Source organism: Echeneis naucrates, chromosome 21 (assembly GCF_900963305.1).
Source record: "Echeneis naucrates chromosome 21, fEcheNa1.1, whole genome shotgun sequence".
Lineage (NCBI taxonomy): Eukaryota > Metazoa > Chordata > Actinopteri > Carangiformes > Echeneidae > Echeneis > Echeneis naucrates.
Window position 1 is genome coordinate 1,827,027 of NC_042531.1, and position 25,726 is coordinate 1,852,752.

A 25,726-nucleotide genomic window follows, 5' to 3' on the forward strand; every position below is an offset into this window, starting at 1 on the left:
AAAACCAGCTCGACTCCACCGCATCCTAAAAACCTGAAAGCTGAACATGAACTCGGCCTATGAGTATATTTTTAGAATGAGAAAACCAAACTTCATTCTTCTCTAATGATGTGGTCCAGTTTTCGCTTCATTGAAAAAAACGCTGTAGCAAAGACAATAAATCTCACATCATGAAGATTTCACTTGTTGCGTTTGTTTTTCATAAACTTCACTGCAGCTAAATAAAATTCTCTTTATATTCAGGTGAATGCTTCTTAATTCTGTTTTTCCATCAGACGTGGAGGAATTGATATCAGCGGACTGAGCTGCTGTTGTGGAGATACAGAAGCACAAAGTCAGTGTATTTAATTCTTTCGACCGGCTGGATGTTTGCAGAGGTTCTGGGTCTGTCGGGGGTCTGACTCAGATTCTGGTCACACCATATGTGGAGAAGCTTCTGACTGCGAATGGAGCGCACACACAAAGCTTATGCTTATAATAGACAATGCACACGACTGCTGCCAGAAATGTATGGATGGAAAAGCATTGTTACGCATTTATGGGCCCCCGTTCAGCAGAAGTTATACTGCTAATTCATCAGCTTTGCAGATTTGAATAACAACACATCATGGGCCCCGGGTCGGTGTATAAAAAGGCCCTGGAGTCGTGCAGTTGGCAGAGCAAGTTGAACCATCCACTGGGAACAACCTAAACCGCAAACATGGGCAAGGTAAAGGGACATTTCCAAATATTGCCAACTTCGAACTAACAACAGGCTGCAGTTTTTTTATGTGACATGAACACTGTTGTCTCCTCAGATCGTTTTCTACGAGGACAGGAACTTCCAGGGTCGCTCCTATGAGTGCATGAGCGACTGCTCCGACATGTCCTCCTACCTGAGCAGGTGTCAGTCCTGCCGGGTGGAGAGCGGCTGCTTCATGGTCTACGAGCGGCCCAACTTCATGGGAAACCAGTTCTTCATGAGGAGGGGCGAGTACCACGACATGCAGCGCATGATGAGCATGGGAATGATGTTCGACAACATCAGGTCCTGCAGAATGATTCCCTACGTAAGACACCTCGTCCACACAGTCCTTTCATTTCTACACACTCCGTTATCAACGTAATTAAACCTTCCCTGTATCGAATTACAGCACAGAGGCCAGTTCAGGATGAGGATCTACGAGAGGGAGAACTTTGGAGGTCAGATGTACGAGCTGATGGACGACTGCGACAACATCATGGACCGTTACCGCATGTCCGACTGCATGTCCTGCAACGTGATGGACGGACACTGGCTGATGTACGAGCAGCCCCACTACAGAGGCAGGATGATGTACCTGAGGCCCGGAGAGTACAGGAACTTCATGAACATGGGCATGAGCGGCATGAGGTTCATGAGCATGAGGCGCATCATGGACATGTGCTAGGCTTCTGCATTTGACGTGAAATAAATAAAAATGACTTGTGAATCATACAAAAGCTTGTCAAATGATTCCTTTCTCTTGTTGGCTTGTCCTTCAGGGTAAAAACAAATAAAACAAATGTTAATGTTATTAATGTTATTAATATTGCCTGTTTAAGTTGGAAGTCTGACTTTCAGGAAATTGAGGATAAAAATGTCAAAAATGAGGAAACGTCACTGTGAACAGATCCTTTACACAAAGTTTTGAGTTTATTATAAATATGTGCAGAAAGTTGTTTTTGTGGTGATTATTAAATCCTGAGGAACCGGCCCGAGTCGGACTAGATCAAGTCGGGCTTGTTTTTCTGGATTATTTCTCCTGGTGGCCACTTCAGGTACTGACATATAATTACCCCCCCAAAAAATGCAAAAATGCAGCAGTTGTACAAAATGAATTAAAATCCAGTTCCCAGTGCTTAGAAAGGGAATTTTTATTTTTGTGATGTCAGGAAACAAAAAGAGGACCAGCGAGAGAGGACCATCAGACTCCGAACAACAACCACACTTCTTCGCCTCTAAGGCACATGTGACCAAACCAACCAATCACAGGCTAGACTGAAGCAGCTCTAATACTGTTTTAACCTGCTCAGGCTGCTGGTGTCACCATTTTAACCTGTAAATATGTAAATCATAAAGCACAGATACACAAACAATCAACTGTGTCAACCTTGTAAATCATCCCGTGAACCAACTGGAATATATAACATAACTTCACTTTTAAGCCTTACAAATTAAACTGTTGTCGAGGTGGAAACAGGAAACAGGAGTTTTTTATGTCTTTTGATCATTTTGAATATTTAGTGTACATTTTTTCTGAGCACATTTTTATTATTATTTTTATCACAGCCGGTCACTGATGGGCCTAAAGAGCAGGTTCAGGTTTGGATCAGTTTCTAACAGATCTGTTATTAATCTGCAGAAACAAACATCACCTTCTCTACTGGAGACCATCAAAACTTTATTTTCCAGCTTGTTGGAAAAGCAGAGCTGCTGTTTTATTTAGTAAACTGGAGGACAAAAGGCCGCTCTGCACACAAACGGCTGTGTCCTTCTCTTTGTGTGTCACAATGTGAATCTGATGACTCTTTCTTGCCGTCGGTTGTTTACGACAGTCAGCCTTTTTGAAAAGCTGCTATGACCACAACAGCATGTAACATGTATGATTTTGCTAATTAACATAAGATGTGCATGAAAACAAAAAAATCATTCATCTTCACTGCGATCAGCATCAGCAACATTTCATAATATAACTGTTGTGTGTTTATTTATTGTTGTGTGCTTTTCCAATTGGTTTGTAAACCTGTGAGCCCGCTCAAAGACCAATTTCCATCATTTTTAGCAATTGGACAATAACGTTTTTCAGATTCAGATTCTTTTGCTAAAAATTCTGTTTGGTTCTTGAATTATTATTTACTTTGAAAAAAATATTTTCATTCACTCGTGTGAAGACTTCTACACTTCTAATTGTTTGCATAAAAGACGCCTCATCTCCATCTGAGGCACCTTGTGCCAATCGGACAGAGATCATCAATATAAAAACACTCACCTGTCAGCTGTAGCTACTGTTAGAACGGAGATGTGGCCGTTCCATAAATATAAAACATGTATTTAACCCTGAATAAAGGAAAGGACAAGTAACTGCGAACCATAAATTGGAAGTAAACACAAATCTTAATTGTATCATTCGTGTCTTTGTCTCAATACCCTTCTCCTGCCAGAGAGATAAATAAAATAGTTGTTTCAATTTTAAAACAGATTCCCAAAATTGGGAACCCGAAACCTAAATCTAACCCTGCTGTGTGTCCGACCTGTTCAAATAAATGACAGAGAATTTCTTTTAAAGAAAATCACTGGATTTTATTTCAAATCTTTGCTTTAGTAGCAGGAATCCATGATGCGCCTCATGCTCATGAACCTCATGCCGCTCATGCCCATGTTCATGAAGTTCCTGTACTCTCCGGGCCTCAGGTACATCATCCTGCCTCTGTAGTGGGGCTGCTCGTACATCAGCCAGTGTCCGTCCATCACGTTGCAGGACTGGCAGTCGGACATGCGGTAACGGTCCATCATGTTGTCGCAGTCGTCCATCAGCTCGTGGCTCTGACCTCCAAAGTTCTCCCTCTCGTAGATCTTCATCCTGAACTGGCCTCTGTGCTGTAGGTCAAAGGAGTCACAGTTAGTCGCACTGCTCCTCAAACACAATGCACATTTCAAGAGTTTCTGAGAGTTTTTCATTAGAGCTGCATTACCATGGGGATCATGCGGCAGGACCTGATGCAGTCGCTCATGCCCATGCGCTGGTAGTCGGAGTACTCGCCCCTCCTCACGAAGTACTGGTTTCCCATGTAGTTAGTGCGGTCGTAGACCATGAAGCAGCCGCTCTCCACCCGGCAGGAGTGACACCTGCTCAGGTAGGAGGACATGTCAGCGCAGTCGCTGCTGGTCTCATAGGAACGTCCCTGGAAGTTCCTGTCCTCGTAGAAGATGATCTGAGGAGGGAAAACATTTCAAAGAATTCATGCTGTCAGCTCAGATAGAGTAAAATAAACAGATGTGGATAAAAGGAGCAGAGAGTGTGTGCACCTTGCCCATGGTCATGGTTAGAGCTGTTCTGGCCTTAAGCGACTGCACGCTCTTCTCCGCGGCCCCCCTGCTGCTTTTATACCTGACCTCCCACCCAAAGGACCCATGACCCCATTGTGCAAAGTCCTGACAGGGCAACATGTCGCTGAGGCCCCCGGTGGAGGGTTCAATGCAAAGTGACCTTCCACACATCGTGATTTGCGGTGGTTGCAGGTTGAGCCCCCCCTTTGTGTTGCCTTTAGCTGCTGAACAACACGGAATAGTGTTTTCCACAAGCGCACCTTTCTCTGAAGGCCCAGAGGATGTTTCATTTACTCCACTTTTTTAATCAGGAACGTTTTCTTTGATAGAACTAAAGATGTTCATTAAGCACGTGAACAAATAATACAATAATCACAATTAAACAGGCCATAAAACCTTTTTATGGTAGACTTTATATTAGAATTGTCAGTCAAAGAAAATAATATTTCATAATACATTTTCTTATTTTAAAAAGGACTTTATGATGTTTTCATAGTTTTAATCCACATTGTTGAATGATATGAATATCAGTCTGAAACACAAACTTCAATCAAACTTAATTCATGTTGTTGGCGCATAAAGACAGTTAGAAAATAAATAGTGTATGAATGTAAAACATGAAGGTTTTTATAGATGCGTTAATGTGACCTGATTCATCTCATTTAACAGAAAATAAAACACAAACAAAACTCTTCATCAAGTTTAATCTTCCAAATCTGGCTTTTATTAAACTCACGTTTTTCTCATTTGGCAGATACGTTAACATTTTTCTAAATGATCTGAATAAGAAGTGCAACAAAAACTGATGAAACTTGAACTAAATATCTTAATTTCTCTTTCTGGTACCCGGACCAGGTCAGGCAGGTGTGATCTGGAGGATTCGGCTCTCGCTGTCGTATATAAAATGTCTGTATTTAATGTGAACATGAACTTAGTTTTTAGGGCCTTAATGTGAGTCCAAAGGTCCCTAAAATACTGCTAACAACACAACTGTCAGTCAGTCATAGGACGTATAGGATGCTGTGTCCATGAATGAGTGCGCTCCAGCCAAACGGGGAAACTTCATTTATTAACAAAAAATCTCTCTGCTTAGTTTTTTCTGCTGAAGTTCAGAGCTACACTGAATATTGATGGATTAATGACTTCATCATTATAAACACAGTTTAATGTAAACTGAAGTGTTTTCATGTTTATATCCAGCTGTTTTTATACATGAACATGACATCTAACGTCCAAAAAGTTTTCTAAATGTATTTATCATCATTATTTGAATTATGAATAATTATGAAAGGATTTTTTTTCCCAGGGCCACCTGATGGATCCATGTTTTTATGTATAGAGTTAGAAAACAGCCTGTTTTACCTTCATGTTGTGATGTTTTGGACGTAAAACGTCTCACTCGGTCACTTGATGTAAACATTGAAATGTTTTTACATAAGAATCAATTTTTATGTTTTCTTCTCTATATGCCGCTTGACATGCTCATGCTACAATGTAGCATCGAATACAAATGAAAACAAAAGCTTAAAAAATAATGTAGATTATTTGCATTTGGTTGGATTAGCCACCAAAAATGGCCTTTTTCCACCTTTTTTGTGTTTTCACACAGAAGGACAGAATCCAAACACAACAGTACCACCATGTTTTGTTGATGATGGAAAATGTTTTATTTCCTGTAAAAACAGATTACAGCTAGCAGGAGTCGGTGATGCGTCTGATGGATTTGAATCTCATCCCATCGTACCCCATGTCCCTGAAGCTGCGGTACTCTCCGGGCCTCAGGTACATCATCCTGCCTCTGTAGTGGGGCTGCTCGTACATCAGCCAGTGTCCGTCCATCACGTTGCAGGACTGGCAGTCGGACATGCGGTAACGGTCCATGATGTTGTCGCAGTCGTCCATCAGCTCGTACATCTGACCTCCAAAGTTCTCCATCTCATAGAGCCTGATTCTGTAGGAGCCTTTGTGCTGCGGCGAGACAGTAAAGAACACAGATTAGTCACCTTTGTTTTCTGTTGGAGGTTTTCCCGCTCTCTGGGCGTCCTACCATGGGGATCATACGGCAGGACCTGATGCAGTCACCGAATCCCATCATGCGCTGGTAGTCGGAGTAGTCGCCCCTCCTCATGAAGTACTGGTTTCCCATGTAGTTGGGGCGGTCGTAGACCATGAAGCAGCCGCTCTCCACCCGGCAGGAGTGACACCTGCTCAGGTGGGACGACATGTCGGCGCAGTCACTGCTGGTCTCATAGGACCGTCCCTGGAAGTTCCTGTCCTCGTAGAAGATGATCTGCATCACGGCGGAATGATGAGATGGTTAATAACGAAATCCATCATGGTGGATCCGCTCAGACACGAGAGGAAGAATCACAGAACTTACCTTTCCGTGCATGGTGGCCGATACGATGGCTGATGCTATAGCAATCCTATCAGGATTGAAGCCTTTTTTATACGGAACGTGGCATCCAAACAATCAGTCGCACTATTGTATGGAAGCCACGAGTCAGCAGCATGACTGCGGCTCGCTCTGTGAGTAAATGCTGATGGGATACATCCTCTCACAGCCTCTATCATTCTAGATCAGATGGCTGCCCGTCATCTTTTGGTCTCATTGAATATCATCAAGAGACTTTGTGGTTCAAAAAAAAGCACAAAAAGAGAAGAATTTTTATGAAGGTTGTGATACATTTATGATATTTCTGATTTGTTTTGTTGTCTCTGCTGAAATCATCACCATCTGCACCGCGCTGTCAGCTGCTTTCATCATTACCATACTTTGCATTAACGCATGCTTGATGTCCCGGAAAGATCACGATGTGATTCAACATCATTTATATTAGTGGAATAATTTGACTGACGCTGTCAGTGAAGGCAACACTACAACAACACACATATTTGAATGTGTTTGTGCATCTTATATTTTTATGATGTCTGTTCTTTCAGTATTTTTTAAACAAAAACAGACTTTAAATAAAATGGTTAATCGTCCCTTTGGGAATCTGACACGACTCAGAGATGATGGCACGAATGTGATATATTTCTACGACATACAATAAGTGTTCTTCATGTTTATGAGCGCAGCTGTGACTAATAATTCACTATAACAGGATTAAATTGAGCTCAATTCTAATTTGTGTCAACAAATATTTAGAATCTGCAAATGTAAACAAGCAGTTTAAGCTTTCCTCCATAATTATAGAAGAAAATGTAGAAAATACAAACGATGTGAAATAGAAAAATGTTATTTAACGATCACGGAGCAAACAGCTTGAATTAAAGTGCAGCAGAAACAGAAAAACACATTTCTGAAGGAGATATTTGACACCAGAGAAACTTTCTGCATGAGAGTGGGAGGATGAAGGAAGACATGGACTTTTGGACATGGACCTTTCTTTCATGAACATGTAAACACCTGGACCTGGAGACAGACAGCTGGAGGCCTCTGGGAGGACTTTTGTTTTCACCAATGAATGCAGAAATTCTTCATCATTTCATTAATATGATGAAAGAAATTCATTCATTGAACTCTCTTCTTTAAATGTCTTCTTTTTTGTTTATTCAGACAAACAAAAAGCCAAGAAACTTAATAAATAAATGAAGTATAATGAAAATAAAAATGAAAATTGCCACATTTGATGCAGGTTTTTTTAACCAGTTGTGTGAAACATGTTACTTGTGTGTTTTCATTTCTTTTTCTTTCCTTTTGTATGCCGAGAGCTGCCACGCGTACACATCATGACAATAAGAAATTCTTTATTCTGTTGAGAACAACTCAGTGCTGACATCTGGAGTGAGCTGATCTTTTTATGTTTTTAAGTTTGTGATTTTAGAACTGGAATAAATGTCACAAGAAAATGACTTTGGATTTCACAAACATTAAAGAAAAAAGTCAGCAAGCTCTTTTGTTTTATCTTTTAGGATTTATTTAGAAACGAAAGCGTCTAGCACATGTCCATGATGCGCCTCATGCTCATGAACCTCATGCCGCTCATGCCCATGTCCCTGAAGCTGCGGTACTCTCCGGGCCTCAGGTACATCATCCTGCCTCTGTAGTGGGGCTGCTCGTACATCAGCCAGTGTCCGTCCATCACGTTGCAGGACTGGCAGTCGGACATGCGGTAACGGTCCATGATGTTGTCGCAGTCGTCCATCAGCTCGTACATCTGACCTCCAAAGTTCTCCCTCTCGTAGATCCTCATCCTGAACTGGCCTCTGTGCTGTAGGACAAAGAAATGTCTCAACATCAGGTCTCTGTGGAGGTGGAGTCTGGATTGGAATCTGTCTAACGCAGTTTGGTAACCTACCATGGGGATCATACGGCAGGACCTGATGCCGCCGCTCATTCCCATCATGCTCATGTAGTCGGCGTACTCGCCCCTCCTCATGAAGTACTGGTTTCCCATGTAGTTGGGGCGGTCGTAGACCATGAAGCAGCCGCTCTCCACCCGGCAGGAGTGACACCTGCTCAGGTAGGAGGACATGTCGGAGCAGTCGCTCATGCACTCATAGGAGCGACCCTGGAAGTTCCTGTCCTCGTAGAAGATGATCTGAAACAATGAAGGAATGAAATCACTTGGAAAATGAAATTGTTGTTAGTCTGTATAAACCTTCAGAGCTGGTGTTTGTTATCCTGGGGGGAGGGGCCGGGGGCGGGGCTTACCTTGCCCATGCTCATGTCAGTGGTGGTCATGCTTGTAGGTGAGCTGCTGTTGTTGGTACCGCTACCGCCGGACTGCTGACCTGCTCCGGTTAAGTCTTGTTTTTATACCGGACCAACACAATCAGCGTCAGTGGGCCCCCTTTGTTTAAAGCCCTGACCCAGCAACACCCTGTAGAGCGCCCGACGGGCCCCTGCGGTCACATGACCGGGCCCTCGAAGACTTTAGAAACGTTGGACCCTTTTGATCAGGTGGAACAACAGGCCTGGTTCAGTTACAGTCCCATTAAAAATCAGTAACAATTAGACACTCCGAGGCTTCATGAAAATAAGTCAAATATGGAGTTAATGTCGAGAAGAAAAAAGTAAATAAAAACAACAGCAAACATCATTTATTTTAGAGTTTTTACTTTCTTTAAAGATTTGAAAATGCACAGAGGTGAAGACTGAACTTTTAATTTCTTATATCTGAGTCCAACAACAAAACTGAATCATGTTTGTTTTAATGTTTCAGTTTATTATTATAGGACATGATGTATTTTGCATGATTTTGATATGATTGGCTGCATCTTTGTATGTCTGGCTAAACGTTGTGTGCCAAATTGTGTTGAAATCTATGGGAAAATATTCCTACTTTTCCCTTAAGTTCTTCCGAACAAGTTTATGGTGTAAGTCTTCAACGTGACACGATAACGAGAATATGTTTTCTTCTGCTTTCAACACACGCACAAAAAAAAAAAAAGATGGGCGATGATCTTCTGAGACTCAGATTTCCGGGTTTGGGCCTCAGTCAGACTTGGAGTCCTCAGAAATCCACAAAATCACTAAAATGGGCTTCAAACTTCCCAGTTTCATCGTTGTGGAAACGTTATTATCACTTAGCATTGTTAGCACATCTGAGTGCTTTGTTTGAATGCTAATCTCAGGCTAATTAGCTAGCTAAAGAGCTAAGCTAACAAAGGTGGAACGATCTAATCAGTGCTAACGTGAAAATAAAAAATAATGAGAATGTCACTTACATCAAAAAAACACAACCAGACTTCACGTTGTGTTGCTAATTATCTACGCAACAATTTATTTGTTATATTACTTGCAAAGAAAATGCCTCCTACAGTCACAACAAACACAAATATGGTCACATTCAGGAACTGAAATCAGCCAGCTGATGATAATAACAATAAAAGTACTCATCATAATCACAATAACATAATTTATCTGCATTATAATTCCTTCCATAAAGAACGTGATGCCAGAGCTGATTCATAATCTGTTTTTATCGGTTTAAATCGGTTTAATTTTGACCGTTTATTGGCCTTTGAGTAATTCTAGAATACTGCAACTGTTAAATTGTCTTTGTCAACCAAGTTCTTTGGCCTTTTAGTAACTACGATCATTCAAAACATCAATAATTTTAAGAAGGTGACATAATTAAAACCCAATATGTGCATTTTATTGAAAAATAAAAATACTCATTCTGATTTAATTTCTTGGCCTGTAAATAGTTTTCCTTCCTCTTTGGGATTTAACTCGATGTAGTAAAACCAAATATCTCAACAAATAAAATACCTTTTAGGGTAAAAATGAGCAGCTGTTTACCTTTTAATAAAGAAAAATTGAAATATTTATCATCTTGTGCGATCTTTCATTGTGACAACTGAGCAAGAAGTTGAAAAAAAGCCAAAGTAGAGTGCAGCAGTTAGTTTATTTAGTTGCATCTGACACATTCAGGTAATAAGACGGGAACATTTAGTAGCAGGAATCCATGATGCGCCTCATGCTCATGAACCTCATGCCGCTCATGCCCATGTTCATGAAGTTCCTGTACTCTCCGGGCCTCAGGTACATCATCCTGCCTCTGTAGTGGGGCTGCTCGTACATCAGCCAGTGTCCGTCCATCACGTTGCAGGACTGGCAGTCGGACATGCGGTAACGGTCCATGATGTTGTCGCAGTCGTCCATCAGCTCGTGGCTCTGACCTCCGAAGTTCTCCCTCTCATAGATCCTCATCCTGAACTGGCCTCTGTGCTGTAGGACAAAGGAGGGAACAATTTAATATCAATAGAAGTTATTTCAGATGATATTTCAGATGAGTGCATCCCAACGCAGTTTGGTAACCTACCATGGGGATCATACGGCAGGACCTGATGCAGTCCCTCATTCCCATCATGCTCATGTAGTCGGCGTACTCGCCCCTCCTCATGAAGTACTGGTTTCCCATGTAGTTGGGGCGGTCGTAGACCATGAAGCAGCCGCTCTCCACCCGGCAGGAGTGACACCTGCTCAGGTAGGAGGTCATGTCGGAGCAGTCGCTCATGCACTCATAGGAGCGACCCTGGAAGTTCCTGTCCTCGTAGAAGACGATCTTGCCCCTCATGTTCATGCCGGTGTTGCTCATGCTGGCTGCGGTTGTGTTGTTGCTCCTGTTCTGCCTTCCTACCTGGTTTAACCCTTTCCTTTTATACCTGACCAAATGTAAAGGGCCGGTGCCCCCCCCCCCAACCCTGACCCCACCCCCTCATGAGAAAACTCCAGAGTCAGCAACTTACCATTGAAGCCCGCAGAATGCCGAGGTTACGTCCACGTTTCCAGGCTCGGGCACCTCGCGGTCTTTGGAAAGGCTCATGTTACTGTTAACAACCACGAGTCTCATTTAGTTCCATATTTTTTATCATTTAACAAACACGCAGGCTTCAGAACTCCACAGTTTATCCTCTTTGTGTTTTACTGCGACCCAAAAGCTCACTTTTTTGGTTCCAGTTCTCCAGAAGTCCCTTTAATTCTCCTGGTTTATAATCAGTATGGTAACACACATAACCCTGTTTCTGGACCATCACGGCCTTTATGCAGCAGCCTGACATGATTTAATTTCCCCACATGAAGAAAAGTTTACACAGATTATTAGACAGCTCAAATGTCGACATTATAAAGGTACAAATTTGGTTCAGTTATTTCCTTTAGAGGCTACACGTTGGAAATGTAGCTGTAGCAGAAATAACCAAGCAGTAATAACCTCTGATAAAAAATACTGATTATTAAATCTCTGTGTAGGTTGTCAGTTTGTTGAGATGAGCTGTATATTAATATTTCCCTCAGGTTTAAGGATGTCTTATGGCTGCTGGGACTCTGTGTCCACGATACAGTCAAGAAATAAGAAGACTTTTTGGCTGATAGTCGCTCTTTATTGATCTCAAATTGGGAAATCAGTTTGTTCCTTTAAAGAGAAACAAAGACAAAATAATAATCAATATACATTATGTAAAAATTTAGACCATAACAGTATCACAAGGAATAAGTTTATTAATATGATCAAAAATCAAACACAGTTATTAACAGTGAAGGAAAAAGCTCAATATGCAAAATAACAAACCAAAGCAGAAGGACAGAGAAGAAAAATAAAGACGACAAATAAGAAAATACAATTAAAAGTCTACAAATACACAATGTAAGAGCCCATTAATGTGCAACTTAAGAAAAAACAACAAAAGTTTCAACATTTGTTGTTTTTGTGAAATAAGTTTTTGATTTTTGGCACACAAAAATACAAATTTCACCAAACTTCAAATTTTTTTTGAATATCGTTAATGACAATTTGAATAAGAAAAAAAAAACTTCACTAAACTTCTCAGACAGTTTGATTCAAAATCTCGTATTTACTGATGGTGACTCACACTGTGAGTAAAGTAACTTAACAGCTGATGTGGAAATCGAAGGACTCGTGGTTTAGAAATCTCCAGTGGATTCTCTCACAATATTATTTTTGACATGCTTTAGTTTCCTCACAATGACATCAGCTGTTTTAATCTCTGGTGATCAGATTAATCTGATTTATTAAAACACAAGTGAAGAGAAACAGTTTCTTTTCTACTTTCTGCCCATTTTTAGGCTGAAATCTGCTGGTTTTAAATTCTGCTTGTTCTTTCTCACCGGTGCAAAGAATGACTATATAACTTTCAAACAAACATTATTTATTTACTTTTAGTTATATTAGCTGATTTTATTTTTTTGTGGCACTTTTATAACTCAGAAATATTTCATCTGCATGATTCTCTGTCGGGGCTGAATGGACCTTTGACTGTATGAAACTGTATAAAAAATAAATAAATCAAAATCACTGCACGCTGCTATGAAATGACGCCACATGCAAAAATATTTAGTCAAAAGAAAGTTTTATTGTTTGTTGGCTCATTTAGACATTTTCTACACTTCACATGTCCATGATGCGCCTCATGCTCATGAACCTCATGCCGCTCATGCCCATGTCCCTGAAGCTGCGGTACTCTCCGGGCCTCAGGTACATCATCCTGCCTCTGTAGTGGGGCTGCTCGTACATCAGCCAGTGTCCGTCCATCACGTTGCAGGACATGCAGTCGGACATGCGGTAACGGTCCATGATGTTGTCGCAGTCGTCCATCAGCTCGTGCATCTGACCTCCAAAGTTCTCCCTCTCATAGATCCTCATCCTGAACTGGCCTCTGTGCTGTAGGACAAAGGAGGGAACAATTTAATATCAATAGAAGTTATTTCAGATGATATTTCAGATGAGTGCATCCCAACGCAGTTTGGTAACCTACCATGGGGATCATACGGCAGGACCTGATGCAGTCCCTCATTCCCATCATGCTCATGTAGTCGGCGTACTCGCCCCTCCTCATGAAGTACTGGTTTCCCATGTAGTTGGGGCGGTCGTAGACCATGAAGCAGCCGCTCTCCACCCGGCAGGAGTGACACCTGCTCAGGTAGGAGGTCATGTCGGAGCAGTCGCTCATGCACTCATAGGAGCGACCCTGGAAGTTCCTGTCCTCGTAGAAGATGATCTGAAAAAGAATAAAATAAACAAACGTGGATTTATCAAATGAATGAAACGCCGTGAATCCGCCCTGAGGTGGGGGTGGGTGCTCACCTTGCCCATGGTCATGGTTGTGCTGTTTGTTCCTCAGAGAACTGGTGCTGCTGATGACACTGATGTCGGTCCTGTTTTAACCGTTACTTTTATACCTGACCGAACCCAAAGAATCCGCGGCGCCCTTTGTTGGAGAGGCCTGAGTCAGCAACATGGTATAGAGGCCTATAGAGTGCTGAGGGGCGTTTGTTACGCTTCCATGTGACTGGATGCCCCAGAAGACTTTAGAACGGATTTTTCCATATAGGGAAATAAACACAATGAGCATCTCACAATGCAAAAAAGCTGAAACAATGCGACTGTTTTACACAACGCACAACACACCGTATGGCTGTCCGATTGATCAACAGATCATTCACAGGCCCGAGTTTCCTTTTGTGTGAACACAATAACCTGACACGGCAGTATATAACACACATCTGTTTATCCAGCTGTTTGTCGACCTTTTATACTTCTATCTTTATTTAATTTGACGATAATAATGTGCAACAAACACTCCCTGTTGTGTGACACAGATGTGAGGCTGTTTTCAGCTTCAGCAAACATTTATTACAATTTTATCTACTTTATTTAATCCACTTCAGATCTCACAACATGTGAGACCAAACTACAGAAAATAAAATTTGAGTAAAAATACAAGTGTCTGCTGTTGTACTGTGTGCGTGTTGGACATTTTCCTTCAGATATTTTAGGAAAGCGTAGAAAAGTGTGAACAGAAAATATCTGAGCTTTTATGTGTAAATTTAGCAGAATGTAATTATAAGGTCATTAAAATTAAAACCTTTATTTAAAGTTTGAACAGAAATCCTGACGTGGATGTCAGGCCAATGCTTGACTCAGATCTTATAAATGTTGAACTCAAAGGTCCTCGGGTGCTGAGGATGGAGCTGCTGTTTCTCCTGGAGCTGTCGACGTTGGGAGATTTTGAAATATTCAGAAAGAAAGATGGTTACGTGAGCTGTGTGATTTAGGTGAAGTGGAAATTTAATTTCCTCTTCTCTCTTTTTGGCCTGCACATTAAGATGATTTAAGGGAGTTAATCTTCTATTTAATAGCTTAATCTGTTTGTTTAATTTTAATATGAAATTTACCAGATTAATCTGAAAATCCCAGCTTCCTCCGGCGCTCCATAATACGCATTCATTCAGCGATGTAAATAAACACAATCTGATGGGTCGAGTGTGAAAGATGCAAAGTTGTGTCTCCATGTTCGGACTATTCCAAACGAATATATCAGGATTATCCTGTAAACCTTTCCAGGCTGAAATAAAAAAATCATTCAATTATTCATAGTGGTCGAAGCTAAAGGAACTTTTTTTATTTGATACAGTATATTTATATAAAATAAAATGTTTTAGTGGAGCTCCTACAGCTTTCCAGCCGGACTTTGAGGGGACGTGTAAGAAAACGATGACAACGTGAAGATCAAACTTTGTGTGCAGAGTTTATTTCAGACTGAACAAAGATGATGAAGTCAGTAACACAGAGGATACGGCCCATTTATCTTTAAGATGTTTATTCATGTTCCTGTTAGTGTGTACTTTCAGAAACAAACATATTTCTATCAAAATAATAATACAATGCAAGTTTCCATATTTTTTGACAGCAGAAGAACTCCACAGAAACTCAGACATGTTTAAAATCGCATTTTGCTTCATTTTAAGAGACATTTTAAAGGACCTGGTTGGTGCTTTGCTTCACGGCCAACGTTAGCATTACCAGCTGCTCACCGGCCGGTCTGTTGAGGTCTGAGGTTTAAGGAGGTAGGTTTTAAAGGAGGCCTCGACACGGCTGCACTTCTCCAGGAAACTTTGGTGACTCTGTTTTCGCAAGATTGGCTGCAGCTAGCTGGTTAGCATGTTAACTCCAGAAGAAGGACAAGCAGTGATTAGCAAATCTATGCTAACGTTTGCTATGTAGCAAAAACAAAGCTCGGAAATTGCTCCTTCAATTCTGGTTTTACTTCCTTTTAGTGACTAAGCTAATATTTTTATTGGGATTGTCCTACACATTTACAGTGCTGTCATTCAAATGGGAAACATTTCTTATAGATTTCAATACAATCTGACCTAAATCAATCTGAGTTTCTCCTTGATAGTCGCTAGAGAGAATTAAGGCTGAAGGGTCTTCAGGTTTGGCTTCACGTTGTGGGCCCACAGTCCCACTGAAACATGATTCAAATGAAAAACCGCCACACCAGAATTTAGAAAGTTCTACCGTTTATTGAAGTTGGATTGTACAATTAGCACATGTCCATGATGCGTCTCATGCTCATGAACCTCATGCCGCTCATGCCCATGTCCCTGAAGCTGCGGTACTCTCCGGGCCTCAGGTACATCATCCTGCCTCTGTAGTGGGGCTGCTCGTACATCAGCCAGTGTCCGTCCATCACGTTGCAGGACTGGCAGTCGGACATGCGGTAACGGTCCATGATGTTGTCGCAGTCGTCCATCAGCTCGTACATCTGACCTCCAAAGTTCTCCCTCTCGTAGATCCTCATCCTGAACTGGCCTCTGTGCTGTAGGACAAAGAAATGTCTCAACATCAGGTCTCTGTGGAGGTGGAGTCTGGATTGGAATCTGTCTAACGCAGTTTGGTAACCTACCATGGGGATCATACGGCAGGACCTGATGCCGCCGCTCATTCCCATCATGCTCATGTAGTCGGCGTACTCGCCCCTCCTCATGAAGTACTGGTTTCCCATGTAGTTGGGGCGGTCGTAGACCATGAAGCAGCCGCTCTCCACCCGGCAGGAGTGACACCTGCTCAGGTAGGAGGACATGTCGGAGCAGTCGCTCATGCACTCATAGGAGCGACCCTGGAAGTTCCTGTCCTCGTAGAAGATGATCTGAAAGAAAGGAAAAAAGTGACTTTGGTGGCAGAATCAAGCATTCGTTTAATTTTATTTTTGTGTGTTTCCTACCTTGCCCATGGTGGCTGCAGTGGTTTCCCCAGATCTCTCAGAGAACGGCGTTTGAACTGATGCTCTGGTTCTGTGGACAAGTTACATTTATACCTGGACAGAGACAAAGACTGTGTCCCTCTCTATTGTCCAGAGTCCTGACACAGCAACCTCGCATATAGAAGCCTATAGTTTAACAGGAGTCAGGGTCACAACCTCTGCGCAGAATTTTCCTTTATGGAGGATAAAGCTCTTTTTTTTCATACATTTCATACATTACTTTTTATGTATGGAATAAAAATTGTTGCTGGAAGCTGCACAGAACAACTGACCGCATTAGTCAGCTATTTAAACACTGCAGATACTTTAATTAGAGCTTTTACACACAATGGGAGTCGATGGGCCGACATTTTGCCAAAGCTACATCACAAAAGCTTTTTCAAACTCACAGCAGAAACCATTTGTGGATAAGAAAGTAATTTCATTGTCACGTGACACCGTGGAGATCGTCCATGAAGGAAAAAACATTTTTACCTGGTTGAATTTAACGGTTCATCTTTCTGAGGCTGTTTATTTTGTTAATTTTTATTTGAACTGGTGAAATAAACTCACACATTCATATAGTCATCATACATTATTCAATATTATTTTTAAATAATTGTTATTCATATTTATGGATGTTTTATTTATTTCCAACGTAGCGTGATGTTGATATGTGGGTGGCGTTGCCGATGGTAACCCATAGCAACCCCGCGTACGTGCCGTAGGTTCACGGCGTTGTGTCGGTGAACGTCATTTATGTGTGTCTTCCCGCCTCCACAGAATTTATTACATGACTGTAACTTCTGTCTCGTGACGTTACACACTCACATACAAACGAGTCAAACACAACCCTCACACATCCGTTTTAACTGATGTTCTGTGGAGGGTTAGGGTTACCAACATTGTTTCTGCGTTGTACTTCCTCTTACTTCCTGTAACCCTAACCCAAACCCTAAACACAGATCAAGTCAAATGAACATTAATAAACTCTCTTTCCTTCTTCTCCAATAAATAGCTTTCCTGCGGCCGATGGGACGCTGCAGTGACTCGCTATCGGAAAGTGTTAAAGAGCAGCTAACCATGTTAGCATGCTAATGTCGTTTGAAGTGTGGAAACAGAAAACCAACATGTTCCTTTACTTGGTGAATGAGGGGATGAAATTTGACCTTGAACTGAAAAGATAACGATCTCCTCTTTGGGAAACGGAAGTAAAAAGTTGTTAATGTTGGTGCTAGCTATGTAGCAGTAGAAAAATAAACGGCTCCTTTACGTTCCTGTTCGGCTCACATGTAGTAAAAGTATTTTGTCTCCTCAGACTGTTTCAGTATTTACTTTACATTTTGCATCAGAAATGTATTTGTGCTCATTGTGAGTGTTCAGATATTCATTCATTCATTTAAATTTCCCACTCAGACAGTCTGGCTCGGCACGCCTGCTCCTCCTGCCATGTACTTTAATGTCATCTTCACAGGACGGACTTCTGTCTTTCATGCTCCACGTCCAGATTTCTGGTTTGAGGATCCTCAAACATCTCCAGCGTTGACACGCTGGAATTGGTCCAGATGTGGATGTTAGCATCTGGCAATCTTGGCCCATAGAGATGAGGGCTAAACATCGATAGCTAAGTCCAGGCCACATGTATGCTGCCTAAAATCTATCTGGTAGTTTCCTTCAGTTTAATGAACTCTAACGATCCCCCGACTTCTGCCAGGTGTGTTCAAGCATTCAGTTTTTCTGCCATAAAAAGCAACAAGGTTGGGGAAAGCTGAAAAAATTAAACCACCTTCATGTATTTTGTTGTTCTACAAGTTAATTTCTGCTGATTATCTGCAGACTGTGATTAAATGTTGGCATGGAATTAAATGTTTCAGATGAATGATAAATGATCTTTATGTTATTATGGTCTGTGTGGACACGTGATCATTTCAATCAGCGACACAAAAAGTCAAATTACAATTTTGTTTCTTTATTTAGAGGAATTTAGTAGCAGGAATCCATGATGCGCCTCATGCTCATGAACCTCATGCCGCTCATGCCCATGTTCATGAAGTTCCTGTACTCTCCGGGCCTCAGGTACATCATCCTGCCTCTGTAGTGGGGCTGCTCGTACATCAGCCAGTGTCCGTCCATCACGTTGCAGGACTGGCAGTCGGACATGCGGTAACGGTCCATGATGTTGTCGCAGTCGTCCATCAGCTCGTGGCTCTGACCTCCAAAGTTCTCCCTCTCGTAGATCTTCATCTTGTAGGATCCTCGGTGCTGTAGAGGAAACGTTTGACAGGTCAGAAAACGGGCCGAGCTGTAATGTAAAAATGAGGCGCAGACGAGGGCCGTCCTACCATGGGGATCATACGGCAGGACCGGATGCAGTCGGACATTCCCATCATGCTCATGTAGTCGGCGTACTCGCCCCTCTTCATGAAGTACTGGTTTCCCATGAAGTTGGGGCGGTCGTAGACCATGAAGCAGCCGCTCTCCACCCGGCAGGAGTGACACCTGCTCAGGTAGGAGGTCAGCTCGGGGCAGTCACTGCTGGTCTCATAGTGACGGCCCTGGAAGTTCCTGTCCTCGTAGAAGATGATCTGAAAGCACCCACATGTTATTTTTTGATTACCTTTGCAGTTGAAGTGTATTTTGTTGTTGTTCGAGTAGCTTTTCTTTCTTTCTGCACCTACCCTGCCCATGGCCATGATCTTCTGGTTCTGCTTGTGCTGCTGTGTATCTCTGTCGCTGCTAACCGTTACTTTTATACCTGCTCAATGTGAAAAACGTATGTCGGGCTTCTATTGTCCAAATCCCTGATTCAGCAACATGCCATAGAAGCCTACTGAGCAGCCGGGGTGCTAAAGGGTTATTATCTAAACCATACTGCTGCGGCTGAAACGCATGTACTGTACATGAGGTATTGTTGTCCGACATAAAGACAAGAGAAGCTTCTGACTGTGATATCGCAGCCATCTCTTTCCACCCACAGCGGACAGTTATACATGTTTTATTAAACATCTAGTTTATATGGAAAAAAAAGTCCAATAAGCAAACTGGACACACACAGTAGGAATAAAAAAAGACATTTTTTTAATTCCTTTTCTTTTAATGTGAGCTTCTTTCTGCAGGGACGAAGATAAGAGTGAAAATGTATGAACATATTTATTAACATAACATTAACTGTTTCTTTATTCATGTTTTAACACTCTTTTAACTCTCTTTGGCAGAAAGTGAAAATCATTAAGGACGTTTCATATTAATTATCAATGGTTGACCTTTTTGGAATAACGTAATGGCCAGGATGGTTTTTATACCGACAGCTTTACTCCCATCAGATTCATGATGTACAATTCCTCTTTTAATCTTCTTTGAAATGTTGAAAATGGAAAGTTTTATGACATTTGGCTGTATCTTCCCCTGTTGGCTGGAAATGAATCATATAAAACTGACAGAATTAAAATATTCCTCCTACTGAGTCTACCTCTGCTTTGTGAATTCATCTTCACACAACATCCATCTCCTCTTTGTCGATGTTGCTGTAATCATTTTTCACATGCAGGATAAAATCCAGATTCCACGTTCTGTATAAACACTGACTGAGCTGAACAGATCTGATTAATGAGGACAAATTTCTTCGTTTTAGGACTTTTTGCAGTTTTCTGTCAGTAACAATCACTGAAGTCCACATTTTACAGACTTTTAAATGTTTTAACAAACAAAGTAAAAAGCATCAGAAAACATTTACATCTCAGTTTTTATGGATGTTAATAACAAAGGTATGTAGTTTATTCCATGGCTGTTCATATTGTGTTACACTGTTAATCTCCTGATTTTACTAGGTGGTTTTAATACATAAAAATGTAAATATTATTTTACATATAACGAAAAAAACTGCTTGTTCATATTTAATCTCCACTGTAAAATGTCTGCATGATGATTTCTGTGGTCCTTTTTAAATAGAACTTTTGCTAATGTTTTTATTTTGTGTAGTAAATATCTTTTTGTTAGCTGTTTCTGTTTATTGATGTTTATACATTTATTCTTCTATTTATTGGAAACTGTGTTTCTAATAGTTTTAATTATTATAAAAGTGCCGTTGTTAGCATTATTGCTGACAGAATGTGTTATTTGTACGAGAATTTACATGCTTTAATATGAATTGGTGTCTTAGTTTGTCTTTATTTTTTTAACGCAGTTATCAGTGATGTTGTACGTTGTGTATGTTTCAGTATTTCCTGGCAGACCTCGCTGTGTAGAAGCTTCAGGTTCAAACAGACGCCAGCAGACCAAACTGAAATGTTTGAATCATTTATTGACCGTTATTGATGAACATTTTGCCGTTTTTCTAACAGGAGTCCATGATGCGCCTGATCGAGCCGATCCTCATGTCCATGGGGCCCATTCCCAGGTCCCTCATGCTGCGGTACTCTCCGGGCCTCAGGTACATCATCCTGCCTCTGTAGTGGGGCTGCTCGTACATCAGCCAGTGTCCGTCCATCACGTTGGCGGACTGGCAGTCGGACATGCGGTAACGGTCCATGATGTTGTCGCAGTCGTCCATCAGCTCGTACATCTGACCACCAAAGTTCTCCCTCTCGTAGATCTTCATCCTGAACGGACCTCTGTGCTGTAAGGTGAGCAGACAGAAAACCACTGAACATTTCACAAATAAAACTCAGGCCTCTCTCTTCGTGTCTTTGACCCGAGACGGGCTCTGATCCGGACTCGTACCATGGGGATCATGCGGCAGGAGCGGATGCAGTCGCTCATGCTCATCCCCATCAGGCGCTGGTTGTCGGGGTACTCCCCCCGCCTCACCAGCATCTGGTGGCCCATGAAGTTGGGCCGTTCGTAGACCATGAAGCAGCCGCTCTCCACCCTGCAGGAGTTGCAGCGGCTCAGGTAGGAGGTCAGCTCAGCGCAGTCGCTGCTGGTCTCGTAGGAGCGACCCTGGAAGTTCCTGTCCTCGTAGAAGATGATCTGCAAAACGAATAAAGTGCATTTAAAAAGAATTCCCTCTGAAATTTGAAATGTGTGACTCAAACTATGCCACCACATAAAAAATGGTCTCTCACTCGGCCCATTTTGGTGGTTTGATGCTGCCCCTGATTGCACTGGTACTTTGCCCGGCCAAAGGCTCACTTTTATACCCATCACGATAGCTCAATGATCTATGGAGCCTTTGTTTTGAACGTCTTACTCAGCAGCGTAGCGTACAGGGCTATAATGTTTGTTAAATCACTCTGTAAATGGTTATTATTCCAGACTGCATGGATCTGGGGCAGTGCCAACTGCAGCGGCCCTCCTGGGGGGGGGACAGGTGGGCGAATCAGCTGGGACTCTTTGTGCTGTCGGTGCTGGGTCTTTGTCATATTCACAGGTTAATCATCGCATCCACATCTTTGTCTTCCCATTGACTTCATGCCTGAAGAGAGTTCACTGACAGCAGGAATAAAAATGTATCAATGAATGAGTATCAAAACACAACTTTGAGGCAGTTTTGACAAATTAGGATTTCACACACAAAACACATTTAAATTCAAAATCTTTATTGATTAAACAAATTAAATGTCGACATTAACGCAAACGTCAGAAATGAAGTCAGGTTTACAACGGACCGCTTTCTCCTTTGTTGCACTTTTTGTGTGGCACATTTTAAAGCTTACTTTCTTTTAAATATGTTGTGTTCATCACTCTTTGGACTTTTTGCATGGTGATATTTCTACTTAAAGGAGCTAGCTGTAGATTTGGCTAAAGCTAACCTGCACAGCTGTTTAAAAGTCAAGAGGTTTAGAAACAATATGGCCACTTCGTCGGGGTCACACTGGACGGTGCACCGACTCCGGATGAAGCTAACTGGTTAGCACGCTAACTTCCGGAGAAGGAAGGAAGCGACAGAAACAGAACGGTTCTCAGTGAGCTGAGGAACAAAGTGTGATGACAAACTGAAACACAAATCTGTCGTAAAACATTTCTCAGGATGAATTTGTGTCTGTTTGTTTCTCAGGAATGTTACATATTGGTGGGAAAAGTCAGTAAAAGAACGGGTGCAAAAGAAATAAGTCATGAAAAGTGAAGTTTTATTCATGTTTATCACACACTACATGCTATTTACAACAACATGACAACGACAATGAACACAGTAAAGAGAGAATCAATACACACATAATGCTGAATGTTGTACAAAAGCATTTGAAGTATACACAGTCAGAACCGAGTGTCCAGACGTTTAGATCAGATCTGGATCATTTTACACAAACTGTGTCTGATTCAGTGAAAATCAGATGTGCTTGATTCGTTTCCATTTTGTTTGGTGAACTGTGTGCAAGCTGATAAATAAAAGTCTTCAAGCAGTTTGTGTGTCTGCGTCTCACATGTATTTCACGGATTGTTTTAATGTGTGTTGGTGATTTTTTGAGGGGATTAAAAACGAGTCCAGCTGATGCTTTTACATGACATAAAATGGTTGAATGTTAAATTTACTGTACGAATGTTGTCGAGTAGGAATATAACGCAGTTTCACAGAATGTGTCCTTCAGTTATTAATATCTGCTGCCTCAGAGTCCTGGATCGATGCGATGTGATGTAAAGACTGTCACATTCCCCCCCAAAAACCAATCTCCTGTGTGATATAAGACGCGGCGACAACGTTTGATTTGTGTTTCATTTTATTCAAAAGCACATTTCTCTGCTGCTGCTTCAGCAGGAATCCATTATACGCCTGATGGAGCTGAGCCTCATGCTGCCGAATCCCAGGTCCCTCATGCTGCGGTACTCTCCGGGCCTCAGGTACATCATCCTGCCTCTGTAGTGGGGCTGCTCGTACATCAGCCAGTGTCCGTCCATCACGTTGGCGGACTGGCAGTCGGACATGCGGTAACGGTCCATGATGTTGTCGCAGTCGTCCATCAGCTCTTGGCTCTGGCCCTGGAAGTTCTCCCTCTCGTAGATCCTCATCCTGTAGGATCCTCGGTGCTGTGGGCGGAGCAGCATCAGTTATTAGCTTTTTAAAAAGCACATTGTAGGAAAAATAAAATTATCTTTGTGACCTCTGACGTGTTTCTCAGCTTTGACCTTTTTAACGTCTCTGCCCACCTGAGGAATCAAACGGCAGGATCTGATGGAGTCGCTCATGCCAAAAGACATGTAGTCCGGGTACTCTCCTCTCCGGAGGAAGTACTGCTGGCCCAGGAAGTTGGGCCGCTCGTAGACCATGAAGCAGCCGCTCTCCACCCGGCAGGAAGTACACCTGCTCAGGTAGGAGGACATGTCGGAGCAGTCGCTCATGCACTCATAGGAGCGACCCTGGAAGTTCCTGTCCTCGTAGAAGATGATCTGAAAGAAAGGAAAAACAAAAACGACAACAACACCAAAAAAAAAAAAAAAGGATTCAGATTCGAGCCATTTCAATCATTTTTCACATTGCCTGCCTCTGCTCTCTACATACCTTGCCCATGTCTGATGATCTGTGTTGGTGGGAATCTGTCCAACAACCTGCGGCTGCCAGGCGGCTTTTATACTTTATAGGCGCTCTAACAGGGTTTTGTTATTCAAATTATCTGGAAGCTGATGAATAAGCAGCTCTGCGATCGCTGTTAATTTCATTTGTGCCATCGCGGTCTGGAACAAAACGGGAGGGGAAATGGTTGGAAGACACAAGGTGGGGAGGGAAGAGGGATAAGGACAATCTGAGTGTGACCCCTGTTAATTCCATCTTTATCTGACTTTGTTTGGAAACAGGTGAATTTGAGTCGTTCCTCATTTCTGATTGTGATGCTGTGAGAAGGACTAAAGCCTGTTTGAAGATTCACTGATCCCTAATTTAAATGAAGTGTTGTGTATGTCGGAGAAAAACACTTTAATCCTGACACAACTTTTTTGTTTGTTTGGGTTGTTTTAAACTTTGAGATGAAAACTGAAAGTGAGAGAATTAGTTCTGTCCATTTTTTAGAGATCCCACATAACAATAATAACTTCATTCATATGGCAGCAAAGATCTTCATGAGAGCTTTGAGTCTGAGGCTGCAGTCGGGTTTGTCTGAGAAGGTCTGGATTCACCTGCACGAACAAGACAGATGAAGTGAATACGAAAGGATTGAAGAATGAAATATTAATTACTAATAAATAATCTTCTCAAAGGGCAGAGATCAGTGAAAGCAACACAAACAAATTAATGATCTTAATCTTTCAGAAGTTTGACATCTCACTGTGGCTCCTTCTCAGAAACCATTTTGCTGATAATCAAAAGATTCTGCATCTCGATATAAACCACAACACTGCTGCAGCTGCGACGTCAGTCACAACGGGGAAGGTAAGGAGGGCACGCTTGGTCTGGAGGTGTCCAAGACCTCCTCAGTCCAGATAGTTTTCTACGAGGCCCGAGCTACGACCCTCCAAATACCACCAGTATGTCCAAAGCGGGGGGGGTCCTGCTTTTTACCTCATAACAGCCACCAAAGCCATCATTTACAACTCATTGTCTTGTTCCCATAAGTATAATGATAATAATGTCGCTGCACTGGCCTCATTCAGCCGCTCTGATCTACTCCCTACACCGAGTTCATGACATGAGGTTAAAATGGAATCACCGAAATGAAACAGAATGATGTAGTGAGCATGTTGTATTAAAAAAAAACGTTTTGTGGGTTAATTTCCTGCAGGAGAGTTCCCAGCTTCTGTCAAATACCACAAAGTGCACCAACCAAGCAGTAATCAGTCAAAGGCCAACAGACAAAAAGGAGAGATAAAGGGCTCATGATTTGGCAGCAGGGCGTTTTGTGTTCGTGCCCGTGCACATCAATTATTGAAGGAAACTCGGAAAACGGCCAAGAAACCCATTTTGTAGATGTGATCGCCAACTAAATGAGGAATTAAAGAGAAGGTCAAACGATTCAGACGCTGAACGCTGACGGGATTTCACCCACTGTAATTCTCTAAGACGGCATGTTTGTCCTCCACGACCGGCCCAGACTTCTACAGCGGCAGCCATCTTGGACTACATCGAAGAGTCATCAGGTTCTGGAGCTGGTTCCAGAGAACCCTCTGGAAGGGTCAACACCAAATTGGACCCTGTCGGGCCTGAACATGTGTCCTTCTCTCTCTCGACTCTCATGAATAAAATCACTTCCTGCTCAGAACAGTCATCTGTTTGCTCGCTAACAAAGCGGCCAGACACCTCAGAAGCTCTGAGTC

At 42.1% G+C, this 25,726-nt stretch overlaps 10 protein-coding genes across 11 annotated transcripts; 1 reads left to right on the forward strand and 9 right to left on the reverse strand.

Moving 5' to 3' along the window:
• Window positions 1–700: 700 nt before the first annotated feature.
• On the forward strand, window positions 701–1,409 carry LOC115061649 (gamma-crystallin M1). The gene is made up of 3 exons (XM_029530082.1): window positions 701–709; window positions 798–1,049; window positions 1,134–1,409. The coding sequence occupies exons 1-3, from the start codon at window positions 701–703 to the stop codon at window positions 1,407–1,409; spliced, it is 537 nt and encodes a 178-aa protein (XP_029385942.1).
• Window positions 1,410–3,319: 1,910 nt separating this feature from the next.
• On the reverse strand, window positions 3,320–4,042 carry LOC115061559 (gamma-crystallin M3-like). The gene is made up of 3 exons (XM_029529952.1): window positions 4,028–4,042; window positions 3,694–3,933; window positions 3,320–3,598 (listed from the first exon to the last, which is right to left on the reverse strand). Exons 1-3 carry the CDS (start codon window positions 4,040–4,042, stop codon window positions 3,320–3,322), a joined length of 534 nt encoding a protein of 177 aa, XP_029385812.1.
• A 1,698-nt stretch (window positions 4,043–5,740) lies between these two features.
• On the reverse strand, window positions 5,741–6,440 carry LOC115061602 (gamma-crystallin M3-like). The gene is made up of 3 exons (XM_029530010.1): window positions 6,429–6,440; window positions 6,096–6,338; window positions 5,741–6,016 (listed from the first exon to the last, which is right to left on the reverse strand). The coding sequence occupies exons 1-3, from the start codon at window positions 6,438–6,440 to the stop codon at window positions 5,741–5,743; spliced, it is 531 nt and encodes a 176-aa protein (XP_029385870.1).
• A 1,549-nt stretch (window positions 6,441–7,989) lies between these two features.
• Window positions 7,990–8,747, reverse strand: LOC115061583 (gamma-crystallin M3-like). Its single transcript, XM_029529986.1, has 3 exons — window positions 8,709–8,747; window positions 8,353–8,595; window positions 7,990–8,265 (listed from the first exon to the last, which is right to left on the reverse strand). Exons 1-3 carry the CDS (start codon window positions 8,736–8,738, stop codon window positions 7,990–7,992), a joined length of 549 nt encoding a protein of 182 aa, XP_029385846.1. The 5' UTR covers window positions 8,739–8,747.
• A 1,704-nt stretch (window positions 8,748–10,451) lies between these two features.
• LOC115061606 (gamma-crystallin M2-like) lies at window positions 10,452–11,112 on the reverse strand. The gene is made up of 2 exons (XM_029530016.1): window positions 10,825–11,112; window positions 10,452–10,730 (listed from the first exon to the last, which is right to left on the reverse strand). The coding sequence occupies exons 1-2, from the start codon at window positions 11,098–11,100 to the stop codon at window positions 10,452–10,454; spliced, it is 555 nt and encodes a 184-aa protein (XP_029385876.1). The 5' UTR covers window positions 11,101–11,112.
• A 1,797-nt stretch (window positions 11,113–12,909) lies between these two features.
• Window positions 12,910–13,626, reverse strand: LOC115061574 (gamma-crystallin M3-like). 2 transcript variants are annotated; one of them, XM_029529976.1, is made up of 3 exons: window positions 13,606–13,626; window positions 13,277–13,519; window positions 12,910–13,182 (listed from the first exon to the last, which is right to left on the reverse strand). In XM_029529976.1, the coding sequence occupies exons 1-3, from the start codon at window positions 13,618–13,620 to the stop codon at window positions 12,910–12,912; spliced, it is 531 nt and encodes a 176-aa protein (XP_029385836.1). In that variant the 5' UTR covers window positions 13,621–13,626. The 2 variants fall into 2 exon arrangements, with proteins under 2 accessions (XP_029385836.1, XP_029385835.1); XM_029529975.1 differs by having other exon boundaries at window positions 12,910–13,175; window positions 13,273–13,519; window positions 13,606–13,614.
• A 2,221-nt stretch (window positions 13,627–15,847) lies between these two features.
• LOC115061598 (gamma-crystallin M3-like) lies at window positions 15,848–16,537 on the reverse strand. Its single transcript, XM_029530002.1, has 3 exons — window positions 16,529–16,537; window positions 16,211–16,453; window positions 15,848–16,123 (listed from the first exon to the last, which is right to left on the reverse strand). Exons 1-3 carry the CDS (start codon window positions 16,535–16,537, stop codon window positions 15,848–15,850), a joined length of 528 nt encoding a protein of 175 aa, XP_029385862.1.
• Window positions 16,538–18,529: 1,992 nt separating this feature from the next.
• Window positions 18,530–19,239, reverse strand: LOC115061597 (gamma-crystallin M3-like). Its single transcript, XM_029530001.1, has 3 exons — window positions 19,225–19,239; window positions 18,889–19,131; window positions 18,530–18,808 (listed from the first exon to the last, which is right to left on the reverse strand). Exons 1-3 carry the CDS (start codon window positions 19,237–19,239, stop codon window positions 18,530–18,532), a joined length of 537 nt encoding a protein of 178 aa, XP_029385861.1.
• A 1,640-nt stretch (window positions 19,240–20,879) lies between these two features.
• LOC115061599 (gamma-crystallin M3-like) lies at window positions 20,880–21,618 on the reverse strand. Its single transcript, XM_029530003.1, has 3 exons — window positions 21,610–21,618; window positions 21,266–21,514; window positions 20,880–21,161 (listed from the first exon to the last, which is right to left on the reverse strand). The coding sequence occupies exons 1-3, from the start codon at window positions 21,616–21,618 to the stop codon at window positions 20,880–20,882; spliced, it is 540 nt and encodes a 179-aa protein (XP_029385863.1).
• Window positions 21,619–23,233: 1,615 nt separating this feature from the next.
• Window positions 23,234–23,990, reverse strand: LOC115061607 (gamma-crystallin M3-like). The gene is made up of 3 exons (XM_029530017.1): window positions 23,982–23,990; window positions 23,630–23,869; window positions 23,234–23,509 (listed from the first exon to the last, which is right to left on the reverse strand). The coding sequence occupies exons 1-3, from the start codon at window positions 23,988–23,990 to the stop codon at window positions 23,234–23,236; spliced, it is 525 nt and encodes a 174-aa protein (XP_029385877.1).
• Between the last annotated feature and the right edge of the window lie 1,736 nt (window positions 23,991–25,726).

Coding starts and splice junctions, on each gene's coding strand:
- LOC115061599 (XM_029530003.1), bottom strand. Junction 21,162..21,265: donor CCTGCCGCATGATCCCCATG/GTACGAGTCCGG, acceptor CTCACCTTACAG/CACAGAGGTCCGTTCAGGAT.
- LOC115061597 (XM_029530001.1), bottom strand. Junction 18,809..18,888: donor CCTGCCGTATGATCCCCATG/GTAGGACGGCCC, acceptor TTTCCTCTACAG/CACCGAGGATCCTACAAGAT.
- LOC115061598 (XM_029530002.1), bottom strand. Junction 16,124..16,210: donor CCTGCCGTATGATCCCCATG/GTAGGTTACCAA, acceptor TTTGTCCTACAG/CACAGAGGCCAGTTCAGGAT.
- LOC115061583 (XM_029529986.1), bottom strand. CDS start 8,738: ATGACCACCACTGACATGAGCATGGGCAAG. Junction 8,596..8,708: donor CTGACATGAGCATGGGCAAG/GTAAGCCCCGCC, acceptor TCATTGTTTCAG/ATCATCTTCTACGAGGACAG. Junction 8,266..8,352: donor CCTGCCGTATGATCCCCATG/GTAGGTTACCAA, acceptor TTTGTCCTACAG/CACAGAGGCCAGTTCAGGAT.
- LOC115061602 (XM_029530010.1), bottom strand. Junction 6,017..6,095: donor CCTGCCGTATGATCCCCATG/GTAGGACGCCCA, acceptor GTCTCGCCGCAG/CACAAAGGCTCCTACAGAAT.
- LOC115061607 (XM_029530017.1), bottom strand. Junction 23,510..23,629: donor CCTGCCGTTTGATTCCTCAG/GTGGGCAGAGAC, acceptor CTCCGCCCACAG/CACCGAGGATCCTACAGGAT.
- LOC115061559 (XM_029529952.1), bottom strand. Junction 3,599..3,693: donor CCTGCCGCATGATCCCCATG/GTAATGCAGCTC, acceptor TTTGACCTACAG/CACAGAGGCCAGTTCAGGAT.
- LOC115061574 (XM_029529976.1), bottom strand. Junction 13,183..13,276: donor CCTGCCGTATGATCCCCATG/GTAGGTTACCAA, acceptor TTTGTCCTACAG/CACAGAGGCCAGTTCAGGAT.
- LOC115061649 (XM_029530082.1), top strand. Junction 1,050..1,133: donor CCTGCAGAATGATTCCCTAC/GTAAGACACCTC, acceptor ATCGAATTACAG/CACAGAGGCCAGTTCAGGAT.
- LOC115061606 (XM_029530016.1), bottom strand. CDS start 11,100: ATGAGCAACACCGGCATGAACATGAGGGGCAAGATCGTCTTCTACGAG. Junction 10,731..10,824: donor CCTGCCGTATGATCCCCATG/GTAGGTTACCAA, acceptor TTTGTCCTACAG/CACAGAGGCCAGTTCAGGAT.